The sequence below is a fragment of the Elaeis guineensis genome, chromosome 1 (assembly GCF_000442705.2).
Source record: "Elaeis guineensis isolate ETL-2024a chromosome 1, EG11, whole genome shotgun sequence".
Taxonomy (NCBI): domain Eukaryota; kingdom Viridiplantae; phylum Streptophyta; class Magnoliopsida; order Arecales; family Arecaceae; genus Elaeis; species Elaeis guineensis.
Genome location: NC_025993.2, coordinates 168,601,995 through 168,619,557, shown reverse-complemented (window position 1 = coordinate 168,619,557; position 17,563 = coordinate 168,601,995). Strand labels below are relative to the sequence as shown.

The following is a 17,563-nucleotide window of genomic DNA, read 5'->3' as shown; positions in this document are numbered from 1 at the left end:
ACACCTGACTCACAATCGATGTGGGATTAAATTCCTCACAACAGAAGATAATATGAGTATATATTATAATTGTGCCAATCTTGTCTTGGCATTTTAATATCATGGTCCTCCCATATCTTAGATCTAATAAGGTATTATTCATTTGAATCAAAGTATTAGGAATCAAAGAAATAAAGGATATTATTCATGCCTATTAATCGCCATATATGGATTTTGCTATAGCTGCCAGGTTCCAACTTCATGCATCATGGAGTTTTTATCCAAACACTTTTCGATGACCTTGGGCTTAAGACTGTTTTTGCCAACCCATGTGCAATGCAACAACAAATTAAAGTTCAGTTTTAGTTTTCCTTGGGCAGGAGTTTCTAGGATTTTCAAAGGGAGACAAAAAATTATCTTGGATCATATGCAACTGGCAAAGGATCTCTCGGCCAGCTTAGTTGACGAAGTCACTAAACGTTATCACACCGATACTAGTGGCTTTAGTTTGAATCTTGTGGTTATTTGGTCTAACTTTCTCTTATCGCGGTTCTCCCTTAAAAAGGATATGACAAAAAGGGAGATTTGCAAAATTATCAAATTATGGATGGTTATAATACAAAAACAAGTTAGGTGTCATAATGATTAGTCATTATAAAATATAATATAATACTAAAAGAATTGTTTTTAGGAAGCAGCCCATTCTAAAATTTGTTTAGATAATACCTGCATTTATGGTTTGTCATCTCGATATCGATATAATATTATACAATCGATATACGATATAGTACGAGATGATGAAGCATATTATTTATGATATGATATGAGAATATGTATCGATTCGATACTGATAAGGTATGATACCGATCGATGCAACGAATCTTATTTGTACCAATTAACAAGGTTCAATCTATCATTTTTTAAAAAAAATCCACTAAAATTCAATCACAGATGCGGTGACATCAAATCACATTGATCAAATGACTTCAATCTTACACACAAATGTCTACCATGATCCATTCTAAAATAGCTTTAATACGCTTGCTATTGTGTAGCTTGTACACACACAGAATATCCACATCAGGCACCAATCAAAAAGGCATATACGAATTATTTGCTTCTGTTATCTTCACCAACAAAATAGCAGATCCTGTGACGTTACAAAAATAAAGGCTGTAAATAATCATGTTTCACTAAATCCTGGAGATACACTGACAGATACGGCCTGTACATATCCACCCCCATCAAGGTTTGGGCTCACTGCCTTTAAATATGCACCACCAGCAGGACTTGGGCTCTGTGAGCCCATTGTATCAGTCCGAGACAAATCGATACCTGGGCGTATCGCTTCGTGTAACGGTCGCCCAAGGTTTCCAGGTTTCGAAGGCATTCCCTCCGCTTCCATCTGTCGGGGCACCGGGTGCATGCACCTCTAATACAAGTGTCCTCGTCTCGTCTCACCGCCAAACCAGCGGCGGTGGTGGTCGGTGAAGCCTAGCTTTCCCCCTTTCGTCCCCCAGATAAATCAGTCTTTCTCCCTCTCGGCCTCCCTACCCACCGCCGCCACCTTCTTCTCGGAGAATTCTTGAACCCAAACCCTAATTTCTTGCTGCCATTGCGAGGAAAGGGAGTTTTTGGGTTCAAGAAGAGGGGAAGGGAGAACACTAGATCCGGTTCTTGAGAGGAATTCTAGGGTTTTACAGGGTCGGTGGAAATGAGTAGCTTGGTGGAGCGGCTTCGTGTCAGATCGGAGAGGAGGCCTCTCTATACCGATGACGATTCGGATGATGATCTTTATGTCGCCCGGGGTGGCTCCGAGAGCAAGCAGGAGGAGAGGCCACCTGAGAGGATAGTGAGGGATGATGCGGTAAGAGTGTTTTTATGGGGTTTCTACTGGTATTTCAGATGCTATTTTAGCTTAGTATTTTTGCTTGTTATGGTTTTGCGGCTAATTGAGCAAGGGAAATAAGTTGTTGGGATCACATTGTCTCTGTTTCTTGATGATAGTTGACGGATGTGACTGTTGGTCATGCACTGAACAGTTCTTGATGACGGAATTATATCTCATTTTCTTGATAATAGTTGATGCGTGCGTCTGATCTTGTTATCTTTTGAACAACTTCTTGTTGCCTATATTTGTGGAAAAGATTGATTAAGGTTTAATATATATATATATATATATATATATATATATATATATCATAATAATTTTCTGTCTTTTGAACATTGGTCGCATTATTCCATGGTGTGGGTGTGAATATCCTTGTTAGATCGGTCATTGCCACAAAATTTTGGTTCTAGTATGTTGTGATATTCGGCATGGTTGATTAGTGGAAATAAGAATATGATAAGGGGCTGGAACAAGAGAAACTTGGCTAGTTAGCATCATCAAACAACAAAATGAAGCACCGTTTGTTTTAGTGGTTTCTGACTTGGTTATTCTATTTCATGAAATCTCATTCATCTGTGAGAGTTTGATCTTTTATCTTGTTAGAACTTTTCTTTTTGGTTGCCTTACATCACTTTATTCAAGAATAACCCAATATATTTTCCATGATACCCAATTTCTTTATTCCGCCTTCTCCTAAATTAAAAATTCAACATGTATCTGATTCTGATGCATATTTAATTCATGAAAAATTGGTTATAGAGTTGTTTGATTTTGTTCCTTCCTGCTAGGTCGCTCATATTGGTGGGTTTAGAAGAAGAGAGATCTCATTGAAACTTTAGACATAGGGGTTGCAGTTTTTTTTTTGGAACTTATAATTGCTTATGTTTAAATTATGGTGCTGGACCTTTGGTGGCTGATTTGCTGAAGAACCATTACTATATAAAGAACTCTTCAATCTCGAATTTATTGCTCTGACAATAATTATTTTCTATTTTGTAGAAAAATGATACATGCAAAACCTGCGGAAAGAGTGGGAATCTTATTGCCTGTGGAACATGCACATACGTTTTTCACCGGAATTGCTTGCCTCCACCTTTGAAAGTCATTCCTGGTGATGGTCGGAGCTGCCCTCACTGCGTATGCCTTTTTAAGACTCACCCATCTTTTATCTTCCTCCAATTTCGAATGGTTAAATGTCATGGTTGATCACTGAAGCCTCTGCTTTTTCAGGTAACTCCCCTGACTGATGTCGAGAGGATTTTAGATTGTGAAATGCGCCCAACTGTTTCAGAAGAAGTTGTTGCTTCAAAGCCTGGTTTGAAGCAAACATACGTCAAACAATATCTCGTTAAATGGAAGGGCTTTTCATACCTCCACTGTACTTGGTAGTTTCTAGTCTGCTGGCAATTTCTTCAGTTAATCACTTTTTGGTAGTTTCTAGTCTACTGGCAATTTCTTCAGTTAATTACTTTTCTTCTTTAAGCAAATATATGTTTTTAAGATAATTAATTCCACATATCTCATTTGTGAGCTATTCATTGTCTTGTGTTCATAGATCTTTGTATCATTAAATAACCAGTTTGTTTTAGTGGTACTATGTATATTTCTATTATCTGTGCTGATGTACTTACCCCTGTTACCTCCTATTCTGATCAGGATTCCAGAAAAGGATTTTTTAAAAGCTTCCAAGACACATCCTCGACTGAAAACTAGATTAAACAACTTCCATAAACAAATGGAATCCATGGACAACTCTGAGGATGACTGGGTTGCGATTCGACCTGAATGGACCACTGTCGACAGAATCCTTGCAAGCAGGTTTCTTATTTAACTGTTCTCATATTTCTAATTCAGATGTATTTTTGAGGTTTTTTTCCTGTTAATAGCAATAGAATTGGAAATTCTTCAATTTGTACAGCTGCTTTGACCTATAATGTTGTAAGTTATAATATTATAAACCATCAATTGATTGGAAATTAGGTAATTCTAGTATTTTTCATCTAGATTCTTCATTGTAATTGTGCTATTATGATAATTCTATGGTTGCACTGGCACTGAATGTTATGCCATTATAAATCATCAATCAAATGTGGAATTAGTTGAATTCTATCATATTTCATCAAATATTGATAATTCTACTGGTCCACTTAAAATAACAATGCATAACATCATATAATTCTGCACCATTTGACTGATTCCCTGCACAGAGTACAATATGCCAGATTCTCAGTAGTAGTTACTGCTTGTCTCTTTCCCTATGTTTCATGGCGGTAGTGCTTAAACATTTTTATTATGTGGCCTGTTTCTTATAATTTGAAGATATGAACTCCCTGATACAATTATTTGATCAGAATTGCCATGCTTTTGTGGATTATCCTACCTTTCAAGTCAGAATGTATGTTCAATGTCAAAATGAGGACATCTGATTCTCATATTAAATTGAACATAGATCAACTCATTTGTTCCAAAACATAAATTGGGTTCACTGAAGATCTCTGTATGATGTCATACATTCTACATTTTTAGGCTTGTAAATCTGCTTCTGAAAAAAACCATGTGTTTTAGAAAATGTTTATGTTCAGATGCTTGGAAAGGGACATGCAACTACTTAGATAATCATGTCAAGTATTTCTTATCTTCCACTCATATAAAATGTAGTTCTTTTCTCCATATATATTGGTAAAACAACCATGTGATCGGTTTAATCCTTTATGTTGTTGCAGGGTTGGAAATGGACATTTTAGTTTTAGTATAACTAAATCAATGCTGGAGTTAGGGTTGGAACCGTTCGGGCTTGGGTTGGTCCAGCCTTAGGCTGATCTCGCCCCAAATTGTACATGGTGTGCCAAGAACCAGCTTGAGTATGAATTTAGGTTTTCAGGTCAGGTGTCAGCCTGAGCTGAAGCATATTGAGCAGTAGATTATGGGAAGGGAGGAGGGGAGAGAGAAGAGAGGATTGGAGAGGCAGGGAGGGTGGAGAAAAGGTGTAGAAGTGGAGAGGGGACTTTGAGGAGAAGTGATCAAGGATGACAAGGCTGAAAAGAGAGGTTTGGTTTGGGTATTCATTTAGTATAAGAGAAGGACTTTGAGGAGAAGTGATCAAGGATGACAAGGCTGAAAAGAGAGGTTTGGTTTGGGTATTCATTTAGTATAAGAGAAAAGATATCTGTATGTCTGTATATACATCTATGCAAATGCATGTGTTGCACTTGTGCATGTGTATATAATGCAGTTATAATATATACATAATGCAAAGAAAGGACCCTACACCCACAACAAAAATCAGTGAGACACATTGCAAAATGAAAAACTAAACTGTTAATTGTGATCTACAAAGTCCCCATGCCTATTCATGGAGGCACCCCAAAATCAACACTCTGCACCATGTCATTAGAACTATGTATTTGGGAGGACTTGATGTATAGGCTAGGGGCTTGAAGAACATTTGTTTTTTTACATGGACATTTGTCCTTCTAGATCACATCTGCCAGTCCAGATTTTCTTTTTGCAACGTGTATCACTGAATATTGTATTGGTGTAAAGTCCTCCCTTTACACCTAACCACATCCATAATATTATTTGTTTTACTTTGCATATAAGTTGGTTGCTGCCCTTGGAGTTGGCCAAGGTGGCAAATACTTTGCCTGAAACTACTTTGGTTTGGAAAACCTAATCTGGTCGTATCTCTTAGTCAGCCAGCTGAGTTTCCCACCTTAGCAGGAGCTAGAGATTTTGTTATTGGTTGTAAGCATTATCCTCTGCAAGTTGGTTGAGGAGCATGCTTGTACAATCTCAGGTAGGCTGTGTTTTAAGTGATTCGATCATAAGGTAAATACAGCTTGCATCTCAAGTTACAGGTCACAAACAGAATAATATCTGCAGATCGCATAAAAATTCGATCTTAGCATCATCTTCATTTGTGATGATTGTGGATTTTAATTCATTATTACTTATTGACGCATACTATAGACAGCAGTTTTCGGTATTTAATGTTTGAGCCACCCAATTTATGCTTATTTTTTTAATGTTTCATAAGAGGCTCTGGTTCATTCTGCTTCTGGCATGATTGCTTGCTGCTAATGCATCTGTTTGCTTCTTATTATTTAATCAGATGCCTTTCTTGAGGGTGTTGATTGGTATAACTAACCATTAATGAATTTCTGATAGGAGTAATGATGATGGGCGTCAGTATTATGTAAAATGGAAAGAACTTCCTTATGATGAATGCACCTGGGAAGCTGAGTTGGATATTTCTGCTTTCCAACCTCAAATTGAAAGATTTGAGATGATTCAATCTAGAGGACGCAAGAAATCATCTACTAAGAATAAGAATACCAGTCATGATTCGAAGGAACTGAAGCACAGGCAAAAAGAATTCCAACAGTATGAGCATAGCCCGGAATTTATTTCTGGTGGTATGTTTACATCCACAGGATGATGATATCATATTTATTATTTTTTTCTGTTTCATTTAGATGTCTTGTTTAAATTTCACATTTGGATGCTCATTGCTTCTTCAAAAGGCACATTACACCCATACCAGCTTGAGGGCTTAAATTTTTTGCGCTTTTCATGGTCCAAAAATACACATGTGATCCTTGCGGATGAGATGGGTCTTGGTAAGAACATTTTACAGTAAGAAACTTCAATTATAACATTTTGTTTCTTCAAGGTGTCATCATTGTGGTTCTTAAATGTTGAGTATCACCTATTAACTGCAGGTAAAACTATACAGAGTATCGCTTTTCTTGCTTCTCTTTCTGAGGAGAAATTGTTCCCTCATTTGGTAGTTGCACCTCTTTCAACATTACGCAACTGGGAACGTGAGTTTGCAACCTGGGCACCTCAATTGAACATTGTAAGTGATGAATTTCAATTCAGATGAAATATTGAACACCACTTGGATTGAATTCTTTTCTAATGAACATGGTCTTAACTTGAATCGAATTTGTTGTAGGTAATGTATTTTGGATCTGCCCAGGCTCGAGAGATCATCAGGCAATATGAATTCTACTTTCCGAAAGAGAAAACAAAGAAGAACAAAAAAAAGAAAAATGTTCAAGGTAGCCATCAAAACAAGCAGGCAAGGATAAAATTTGATGTGCTTTTAACATCATATGAAATGATTAACATGGATTCAGGAATTCTGAAACCAATACAATGGGAATGCATGGTAATTTTTCTTATAATTTTATGCCCCTTTAACTAATACTCTCATTTTGTATGACTCTGCTCTGACTTATTTATTTTTCGTATAGATTGTAGACGAGGGCCATCGCCTCAAAAACAAAGATTCCAAATTATTTCTTCAACTCAAACTTTTTTCAACCAAGCACCGTGTGCTTTTAACTGGAACTCCACTACAGGTTGCTATTCTATCCTATATGTTTAGGGGTTATGTTTCATATCTTTGTTTTCCCTCTGTATATACTCATATCTTACAGCGACAAATGTAAATTTAAATGAAATTTCATTGTTCTGAAGCTTTTGTACATGACTTGAAGATGCTTGAGCCCTTCTAGATTTTTGTTTCAACCTGTGAGATTAGAATGCTTGCTGATATTGATGATGGAGTAGTACCATCAATTTCCTGGTCTCTGTTTGAATGTGACTGAGATATGCATCCATGTTATAATACCAATTTTGTGCACATTTATTATCCTGTTAAATAAGAAATTTAGTCAGGAGATATGGTAATAGCTAAGCTTCATGGAATTTGTCATGATTCTAAATTGAGACACCACCACTGTTTCTTCTGAGATTTTAAGGAATCCAAACTGAGCTAATTGAAAAGGCCTGCCTATGGCATTTTCCCATTTGGACTTTCTTCATTGACAACCCACTGTGGTGCTGGTCCACAAATACTTTTGACAATGGACCATCAGTTGGTTTGATTACTTCGTCTACTTGTTTCCTGAAGAAAACTTTTGAGGTTATCAAATAAAACCTGCAGTTTTTACTTATGGACCCATTGGAACTGCTAACATTTAAGGACAGATATACAGTTAAAATATAGTAACATGAAATTCATAAATTAATGCCTACTTGGGGTTACCAGTATTGCTCATTCTTTATAATGTATGTTGTCTTTGAGAAAAATATATGTGACTAAATGTTTTACTAGCCTTTTTGTGTGCCTTTAATGTCTGCGACTGTTGAAGTTACTTCTCTAATTTCTCTCTTTTTCTAAAACAAGTTGACATATGATCTTTAAACTGATGGTCATACTATTTGAGTTTCAAATTACTTGGGGTCTGCTCATTTTTTTTTTTCTTGCAGAACAACCTGGATGAGCTATTCATGCTTATGCACTTCCTCGATGCTGGAAAGGTGTGTACTGCTGTTATTTTCATTCCTTTAACATTTTCCAGCATTTAAGGTAAGGCTATGAAACACTTAAATACATGATTAAGATCTCATAATTTTTTTTGAGTGCAATTTTATTCTGGATTCGTGGTTGCACACCATATACAGAAAGGTTGTCATATGTGAACTGCCTTGTAATTCCGCAGATTGACCATCTTTGCCCTTCAAAAATTTCAGATGTTTATTTTTTAATGGTTGACATTCTTTGTGCGCGTGTGCTCGCTTTGCCACATGAACCAAAACTTAGCATTTTCATCAATTTGGTTGATGAAACATTTGTCAATGCTATGCATTTCTGTGCTAAACTTGACCTTATCTTAGGTAGCACAGATGAAAGATGCATGATAAAATGTTGGACATTCAATTCTTAGTTTGATGCATGGCTCTGCAATTAATAAGAGATAAGCCTTCGAACAGAAGGTGATAAATATTATATATCTTTTCTCTATTAATATTGTTTCATCTCTATTCTGTTTCTAGTTTGCAAGTATAGAGGATTTCCAGAAGGAATTCAAGGATATCAACCAGGAGGAGCAAGTTGCTAGGCTTCATAAAATGCTTGCCCCGCACCTTCTTCGAAGTATGCTTTTGCCTTTTTCTTGATTACATGTGGGACCATCTTCAGTATATTATCTCACATCTTTGTTTTCGAGAGTACTGAGTTATTAAGAGTTCTGCATAGTTTCCAAAAAAGGGGTGTTCTGCATATCAGCTAATATCAAATTAATTACATGCTAGCCCTTTTTTAGTTGCTCTTTAAACTAATCTGAAGACTGGTATGTGGTATTCCATGCAAATGGCGTATGAAAAATATAACACATCACATCCATTTCCATGTGAGGTTGAATTTATGAAATATGAGTTAGTTCTACAATTCCTTCTGTTCACTTCAGTTAATTTCTACAGAGTCGTAATTAGCACACTGCACACATTCTTTTGGTGGTAATATAGAAGGGGCATAAGTTGAAGAATGACCCGGTGGATCTTCCGGAAACTCAAGTAACCAACTCATGTATTTCCGGTGGGATGAGTCAACTGGTTGTACAGCTGAGATCATTTCCTTAAAGTTGTTAACAAATAGTACAGATGCTGCTGTTTTGGCCTACAAACTAAAACCAGACCAACAACTGCTAATCTTCTTTGATATGTGGATTGTCACTGGATGAGATCAATAGCTTATGTTCTTCAAAATCAGTAATCAGATGTAGTGAACTGTCTCCCTCTTCGATTCATGCATCAGTGGGTATTGTTACAACTTCCATATAGATTATTTTGTGCATGTACATTACATTCATTTGTTCTTCATGGATGACACTGAAGATTTCACTTTCATATTTTCTTCTCTTACTAATAAACTTTTGATCAAGATGTCTTGCCTCCCATGTTTGGGCTTTTGCTTGAATTGGAATCCTTACATGTTCGTAGGCTTTCGACCATGATGGTTTCATTCCCTGCATAAATTCATGCAGCATTTTTTGATGCCGGAAGAATATAATGATCTGTGACGAATGGTTTCATTCATGAACTATATGCAATGGTTTGTTCAATGGTTGTTTGTGTTTCATTTTGATTATTATATGAAAGAATAAACTTCTGTGCTTTTGACATTAGTAACGAGTTGGTTTCACAAGAAGTGATTTAACTGAATTTAGTATTACCATTAATGCCTGTTGATTAAAATAAGAATAAACATGTAGGAGTTAAGAAGGACGTCATGAAGGAACTTCCACCAAAGAAGGAATTAATTTTGCGGGTTGAATTAAGCAGCAAGCAAAAAGAGTATTACAAGGCTATTCTTACTCGTAATTACCAGATACTAGCTCGTCGGGGTGGCGCACAGGTAAGATTTTGCATCTGAAATCAGACTTTATTGCCTTGCTGTCTATGTAGATAACAAATGCAACTTCTTTGATCTAGATATCCCTCATCAATGTTGTTATGGAACTCCGCAAGCTCTGCTGTCATGCATATATGTTGGAAGGAGTGGAACCTGATAAAGAGCCAAATGATGCCAATGAAGGTCTAAGGTATACATTTTATTGCATGATCATTTTTTAATGTGTAGTTTGTATATTTTATGCTGTTGTTTTGTGTTCCTCGGGGTGGCAATCCGATTGGATCGAGTTTGGTCAGGTCGGTAACTAGAGGTGGCAATCAGATCGGATCGGTCATAAACGGGTCGGGTCAGAAAACATCAAAACTGAACCTGATCTGTTTATTAAATAGGTCAGATTTTCAAATCTGAATTTGACCCATTTAATAAACAGGTCATCCGATCCGATCCGTTTAACCTGTTTATTAAACAGTTAATCTGTTTAACTGACCCGACCCAATCCGTTTAACCTGTTTATCATTTAATCTATTTATTAGATAAATAACCTGTTTAACCGACCCGACCTAACCCGTTTAACCTGTTTATTATTGGATGCTATGATTTCTATTGGAAAAAACAAAGATTAAGATGAATTCAATTTTCTGAGAATAACCAAGGTGAACTAAATGATATGACAAATAGCTACCACAACCAGTTTCACTTGTGTGATTGCAATTTGCCTAACCTTATCTCAGAACTGAATTATATATCAAAATGTTCTCCAAAACTTGGATTTAAGACAGTAATCAAAGAAATTGTCAATCCTGTACAATGAATGGTGGTAAAAGTAAAACTGTCTTTTATCAATCATAAATCCTGATAAATTAGCTGCGGTTTCCACTTGAGGCTGAAATTTAGCTTTTCAAGTTCTGACCCCTCAAGAAAGAAACTATCTGCTGACTCTTCTTCAACTATAACTCTCATTAGTGTAATAATACATCTCTCGATCAAATCCTAAAATGATAGACAAGATGGTCAATATGATTGCTTAGGAACAAAATGTTCTGCCTAAATTATGTGAATTGGGTAACAGGTTTTGGCTCTATCCAAACCAAGATGTTGAGCAACAGAGCTCTCTAGTACAGGTTATACTCATAATTCTATTAATTGCTGTAACATATCAAATCCTAACCAAGTTACTGAAACTACTAATGCATCAACAAGATCAAGAAGAAATACCTTTCTCTGCATGTCATGATCCCAAACTTCCAAAATAAGCAAATCATGTAGCCCATCTTCCACAAGAAAGTCAAAAGTCTCATCCCAGATAGAGTTCAAGCTTTCTTTCACAACCTGCGCTAGCCCACGTTATTTTGAAATTCAAAAGGATAACAAGCAGCAGGAACTTATGTGGATCACATGTTTACCCTTGTTTTGTTCCTCATTTCAATTTTCAAAAGGATGCTGCACCTGAAAATCATCAGAATAGCAAAGAATGGAAAGGGAAGATCCATGCATATCTAGAAGAGGAAGATGAGGCTCATATCTAATAATTAATCCACACCTAAATCAAAACGACTACAATTGGTTGCTTATAAAAAAAAGGCCATCCAAGATTGTTGCCACTCGAAATAGTTGAGTCATCAAACATATATCCAAAAATCATCATAGCCTCCACATACAAACCTCAAAACAATCTCAAAATTACTTAAAATCCAAACAAGTACCTAAAATTCCAAACAAAGACAATATAATAACATCTATTGTTCTTAGTCAAACAAAAATCAAAAAGAAGTTTCAAACAAAACACAACATAACAAGCTTATATATCCAAAAAACATGAATCACACCATAGATCTGCCTGGGTATTAACTCTTTCCCACATCCTAGTAACTGAAGCACAGTATACATACATCTAACCTTCACATATAAAGCAAGCCGATCGAATTTTCAAAGCATAATCATTGCACGTGTTGATAATCACGAAAAAAATAAACATGAAAATTCAAAAATCCTAGATTAAAGATTAAGAAAAGTATACCTTGAGTAAGATTAAGGAAGCATGGAAGGAGGAAAAGGTCAAAAGAAAAAAAAAATCCTAGATCTCAAGCGGCCAACCTCCCTCAACGACGGTTGTTGGGGAAGAAAGCAGCAACCAGGCAACCACTGAAAGAGAAAAAAGAGAAAAACCCTAGATGGCTAGATCTTGAGCGGCCAAGCCGCCAAGGTGCCAAGCAGTACAAGCCCTCAAGGACTGGCGACGAAGGAGGACCGTCACCGAAGGAGGAAACCAGAGGAAACCGTGGTAGGGGAGGGGTTTTACAGTTCGTCTGGCCGCCATTGGGAAGGAAGCTGCAAGCACTGGCCATTGAAGGAGGAGTGGAGGAGTCCCAGCCACTGTTGGGAGGAAGCACTGGCCGAAGGAGTGGAGGAGCGAAGGAGGAAACCCTAGATCTAGAAGTCGAGGATGGGAGGGAAGATGAAAGACCGGACAACAGAGAGGCAGAGCCGCAAAGCGAACGAGTGAATGTCGAAGGGTTTCAATTTTTCTTAGGGTTTTAGCTTTTATATTTAGCGAGCAATAGGTTCACGGGTTACAACCCGACCTGATCCGACCCAACCCATTTATTAAACGGGTCAGCTGTCTGAAATCTGAATCTGACCTGATTATTAAACGGGTTAAACAGGTCGATCCGTTTATGATCCGAATTCGTTTAATCCAAACCCGAACTTGTTTAAGATGGATCGAATGCGGTCGGGTTGGCGGGTTGGGTCGAGTTTTGCCACCCTTATTAGTAACCCGACCTATTTATTTAATGGGTCAAAAATCCAAAATCGAACCCAACCTTTTTATCAAACAAGTAACCCGACTTGACCTGCATAACTTATTTAATAAACAGGTCAAATCAAGTTAAACAGGTTAAATAGATTAAGCAGGTTTTAAACATCTTAAACAGGTTAATTGGATCAAAGGTATAAACCAAAACTTAAAGTGGGTCAGATCTTAAATTATCACCCCCCAGACTTCCTCCTCATTTGGGTTCTTATTGAACCCTTTTTTTCTGCAGGGCAGCTTAACTTTTTTCCAGTGTTTTGTTGTAAAATGACATGCTATTAAAATTCTCAAACTTTTAAGTGTTAATCTGTTTCTATTATAACAACATCTTTTGGATTCCTTCCTTTGAATTCCAGACAACTTTTAGATGCTTCTGGGAAATCACAGCTGTTAGATAAGATGATGGTGAAGCTCAAGGAGCAAGGTCACAGGGTTCTTATATATTCACAGTTTCAGCATATGTTGGACTTACTGGAAGATTACTTAAGTTACAAGGTATTTGAAGCAATGTCTGTCATTCTTTTAGACAACTAATTCTTATGCACTAGTAGCTCATTAGATTTTATTGCACCTATTTGGAAGAAATGGAATTATGAACGTATAGATGGGAGGATCAGTGGGGCTGAAAGGCAAATACGTATAGACCGTTTCAATGCCAAGAATTCCACAAGATTTTGTTTTCTTCTATCCACAAGAGCTGGTGGACTGGGAATAAATCTTGCAACTGCAGATACAGTAATAATATATGATAGGTAAAAGTCTTGGCTTTGTTGGTTTACACAGCTTAAAGCATCGCTATATGATATTTTTCCAGCTCAAATATGACTTATATAACTTTCTCTCTACCAAACTATGATTTCCAGTGACTGGAATCCACATGCAGATTTACAAGCAATGGCCAGGGCTCATCGATTAGGGCAGACTAATAAGGTTTAACTGTTTCCTGCTATACCTCTTTGACAAGAATAATTTGCTTAATAGCTGACTCTGACACTGAAATGTGAGAATTATTTTGCTGCTATGTGTTAGTTTTTCCTGATTCATGGCTTTTTTTGCAGGTCATGATATATAGGCTCATTACTCGGGGAACCATTGAAGAACGGATGATGCAGTTGACTAAGAAGAAGATGATACTAGAGCATCTTGTTGTGGGCCGGCTAAAGGCGCAGACAGTTAATCAGGTAAATTCATTTTTCACCTGAATCTTGTTTCGTAAAGTGAAAGGACATTGCTATTGTTTTTACATGGCATCATGTGAAAATAGGATTTTCTTGATTTCACGTGAAATTGAGTGTCAAAGATTAGTCTACAGAATTTCTAAAACCTTGCATGAGGTTCTGTTTGATCTGAATTATGAAAAAAAAAAAAAAGAAAAGAAAAATCTTGGAGGTTGCTGCTTGTAGACCTCTCCTTCTGTGTGTGTGTGTGTGGTGAAGCAGGCATACATATGGGAGAAGACAGCCCGTAGAATCAGCATACATTAAATCAAGCAGCTCATGCGGAAAAGGTTCCTGCCAAACCTCTTGAGAAATATTGTTTTGAAGGCAAACTTAATGTTCATCCAATTGGGGGGGTTGACTATGGACAACCATGATAATTAAGGCAATATTTGTTACCTTTGCTGTTGAGGTGAACATTTCATTGTTATGAGGAGATGGGTTTTCACACTTAGAATTGCCTACCAGAATTTAGAACATCAGATATCTAAAGTTTCTTCTAAACTTTTCTCCCCCTTTCAGTTTTGTTGTGTGATTGTGTCTTTTGCCCTTGAAGTTAGTATATATGGCTTCTTGCCTTCTTGGGCTGTGTCTGTTTAGATGCTAGTAACATGTTGTGATAGTTTTTTTTGTAAACTAGGATCGGGTCTTTGACCCGAGAGTATATATTATTTGGTGTCATGGATTGAGTCTATTAATATCAGAAATTGAGAAAGCAGAAACTAGCCATCTCAAGCTACAAACTAATGAATTATGAAGATAATAAACATAATATTTAAATAGTGACATGTAGAGCATATAGGTTAATTACTGGCATCTGATTGGATAATTATATTCTAGAAAGTGTCTTGTATAAGGATCCTAGACATGTTTGTCGGTTAACTTGGGTATCATTAACCAAACCAGAAAAGTAGAATGTGATTAAAAACTTTACTGTAATTTTTTGATGCAAAGTGCATAGTTTTGGTACCCAGTGTTATCAAATATAAACAAGCCAAATTTGTAGAGGTCTCCATATATCATGGCTTAGGAACTTTCTCTTTTTAACTTTTTAAATTGCTTTCACTTTTACAACAAGCATAGCATGGTGAAGTTTTTATATTGAACTCAATCATAGGAGGTGGCTTTCTTTTTTCTATTAATTTGTGAACCACATGTTGTGTTCAACTATAACCATGAGAGACAAGTCTTATCCCAACTATTTGGGTGGTGTTTGCATAACTAAGTTATTTATTTTCAATATCTATGTGTTCAAGAACACATTTTAGGGTTCTATATGTGCAGTAAGGATGGCTATTCTTATGGAGGTAAGGATAAGCAGCAAGGTTTGCCATCTCGGTGCCCGACCCCATACCTGTGCCATCCTATTATAGTGTTGGTACATGGTTTGGTGTGTTTCGGTATGCCCGGTACGGCAAACTTTGATAAGCAACATTATGAGTGGGTACAAAATTACGAACTCTATGCTTGATCATGCACAAAACTTTTTTTTGGTATCAATTTATTCAAAACTTTGTGCTTTTAATTAATAATTGCTATGCTGATAAAACATTAATTACCTATTTTTTAGGAGGAATTAGATGACATCATAAGGTATGGCTCAAAGGAGTTATTTGCTGATGAAAGTGATGAAGCTGGAAAAGCTCGCCAAATTCACTATGATGATGCTGCAATTGATAGGTTCATTTTGCACTATGTTTTATGTTTCTATTTTAACATAACAAATTTACTCAGAGTCCTTAGTTATTGCTTTATTTTTTGGTAGATTACTTAATCGTGACCAAATTGGTGGCGAAGAGTCTTCAATTGATGAAGAGGAGGATGACTTTTTGAAAGCTTTTAAGGTACAATTCTCATTTCTAAATTTTACAATTTTTCTAGTTAGTTTTACTTGTTTTACGTGCATCGAATCTTTGTACTTTCTAAAGATTGAGTATTAATTTGTCCAGTACATGAACGCATTAATTTTTTTAGAGCATAGAGAACAGAAAGAAATTAGGATTTCAACTTCGTTGATTCTCTCTACCAAATTCGACTAAGCCAAAAGGAGCTCACAGTATGCTTGCCCTGCCTGGCCCCAAGTTGGTCTAGTCTTGGGTAACATCGATTTACCCCTCTTATAATTGTATGTGACTAAATTGGGTAGATTACTATACATTATTTATTTCCTGCAGCCGTAGATAGCCTCCTAAATAACCACCACTCGTTCATCCATCTTTCTCCTGCAAGACAAATACTGCTATTTTGATTATTCAAAACATTTAATATATGCATTCAAAATGTCAGCAAACATTTTGCTGAAAAATGTCTAGATGAGAATGAATGATACCATATTTGTTCTATCTTCCATTTGGCTGAATGCAAAGTGTCTTTTGGTTGTGTTGTGAACTCTTAATTCTATTTCAGTTTTATAAAGCTAAGGGTATGCTATATAATTTATATTGGAGTTTTGCACATTACGGTGAAAGATTGTTGTATCCTTGTGCTTTTTTCTAATAAAGAAGAAAGATCCTAGCCATTAAATGTGTACAGTGATTATTGATACCTTTTCTTTAATGCAGTAGCTAAGTGATCAAAGCACCCTTTGGCTCTTTCAGCTCTATTTAAATAAGCTAAATGGTGTATTTGTTCATTTGTTTCAGTTTGTTTCCAAAACATCCTATTTTTATATATTACTTTTCTGGATTCATCTGTGTGCACCAAGTGACCAGCTTTCCTGTTGATTCTTACCACTCCATGTGAGTAACCAAAGGCTTTATTGTTCATTTCGCTGTTATATGTAAACTGTCTTGTTACAACCACACACATGCCTCATGTCTAGCATATGGAGAACACAGATCTATTTCCATATATATATATATATATATATATAATGTGTTATTTACATGTGTGTATGTACCTTTTATCTCATGTATGTATGTATGTATCTGCAAACATAGATATGCATTTGTTTGTGCTTGATGCGTAACTAGTGGAATTATGATCTGATAGCAGCATGCATAGTGGGTCATCTAAATGGTTAATCCATGTAGTTCCGCAATAATCTGTAAAAATTATGATCTGTTTATAGCAGTATTGAATCACTTGGGAATTTTCCAACTATGGTTTCAAATAAGTTGCTTGTCTAGTGTTTGGAAAAGCTTTTATATGAGAAGGTTTCTTCATGCATCAAGAAGACCTTACAAAACTATTGCAGCATACTTTTAGGAACTTTGTACAATTTTTATGTGATGAATGCCATACGATCAACATGTTATTTATGAACGAGAGCATAGTTTTGTTTGTTATGTCCTGTGAATGTTGAAGCCATCCCCAATATATTATAGTGTTCCTACTCTCAGAAAAGATCAGAGGCTATGACACCTCAGCTAACCCTGCTCAACCTATATTGCTTTCATTTCTGGAAACCAATTAATTCAGATGTCGGGCGACCATTTCAAACTCGGGCTTAGATTGGCCCT

The 17,563-nt window shown here is 36.4% G+C and overlaps 1 protein-coding gene across 1 annotated transcript in view; it reads left to right on the top strand.

Annotated features, from left to right (window-relative positions):
• Positions 1–1,301: 1,301 nt before the first annotated feature.
• LOC105060208 (CHD3-type chromatin-remodeling factor PICKLE) overlaps positions 1,302–17,563 on the top strand; it is a 34,930-nt gene continuing 18,668 nt past the window's right edge. Inside the window, exons 1-19 of the mRNA XM_010943817.4 lie at positions 1,302–1,846; positions 2,870–3,007; positions 3,101–3,255; positions 3,527–3,688; positions 6,038–6,285; positions 6,394–6,489; positions 6,592–6,728; positions 6,828–7,043; positions 7,129–7,236; positions 8,150–8,200; positions 8,717–8,816; positions 9,934–10,076; positions 10,154–10,263; positions 13,242–13,380; positions 13,468–13,637; positions 13,749–13,815; positions 13,944–14,066; positions 15,673–15,782; positions 15,868–15,946. Coding sequence (XP_010942119.1) covers positions 1,694–1,846; positions 2,870–3,007; positions 3,101–3,255; positions 3,527–3,688; positions 6,038–6,285; positions 6,394–6,489; positions 6,592–6,728; positions 6,828–7,043; positions 7,129–7,236; positions 8,150–8,200; positions 8,717–8,816; positions 9,934–10,076; positions 10,154–10,263; positions 13,242–13,380; positions 13,468–13,637; positions 13,749–13,815; positions 13,944–14,066; positions 15,673–15,782; positions 15,868–15,946 — 2,505 coding nt within the window. The 5' untranslated portion in view covers positions 1,302–1,693. The remainder of the gene's footprint in view (positions 1,847–2,869; positions 3,008–3,100; positions 3,256–3,526; positions 3,689–6,037; positions 6,286–6,393; positions 6,490–6,591; positions 6,729–6,827; positions 7,044–7,128; positions 7,237–8,149; positions 8,201–8,716; positions 8,817–9,933; positions 10,077–10,153; positions 10,264–13,241; positions 13,381–13,467; positions 13,638–13,748; positions 13,816–13,943; positions 14,067–15,672; positions 15,783–15,867; positions 15,947–17,563) is intronic.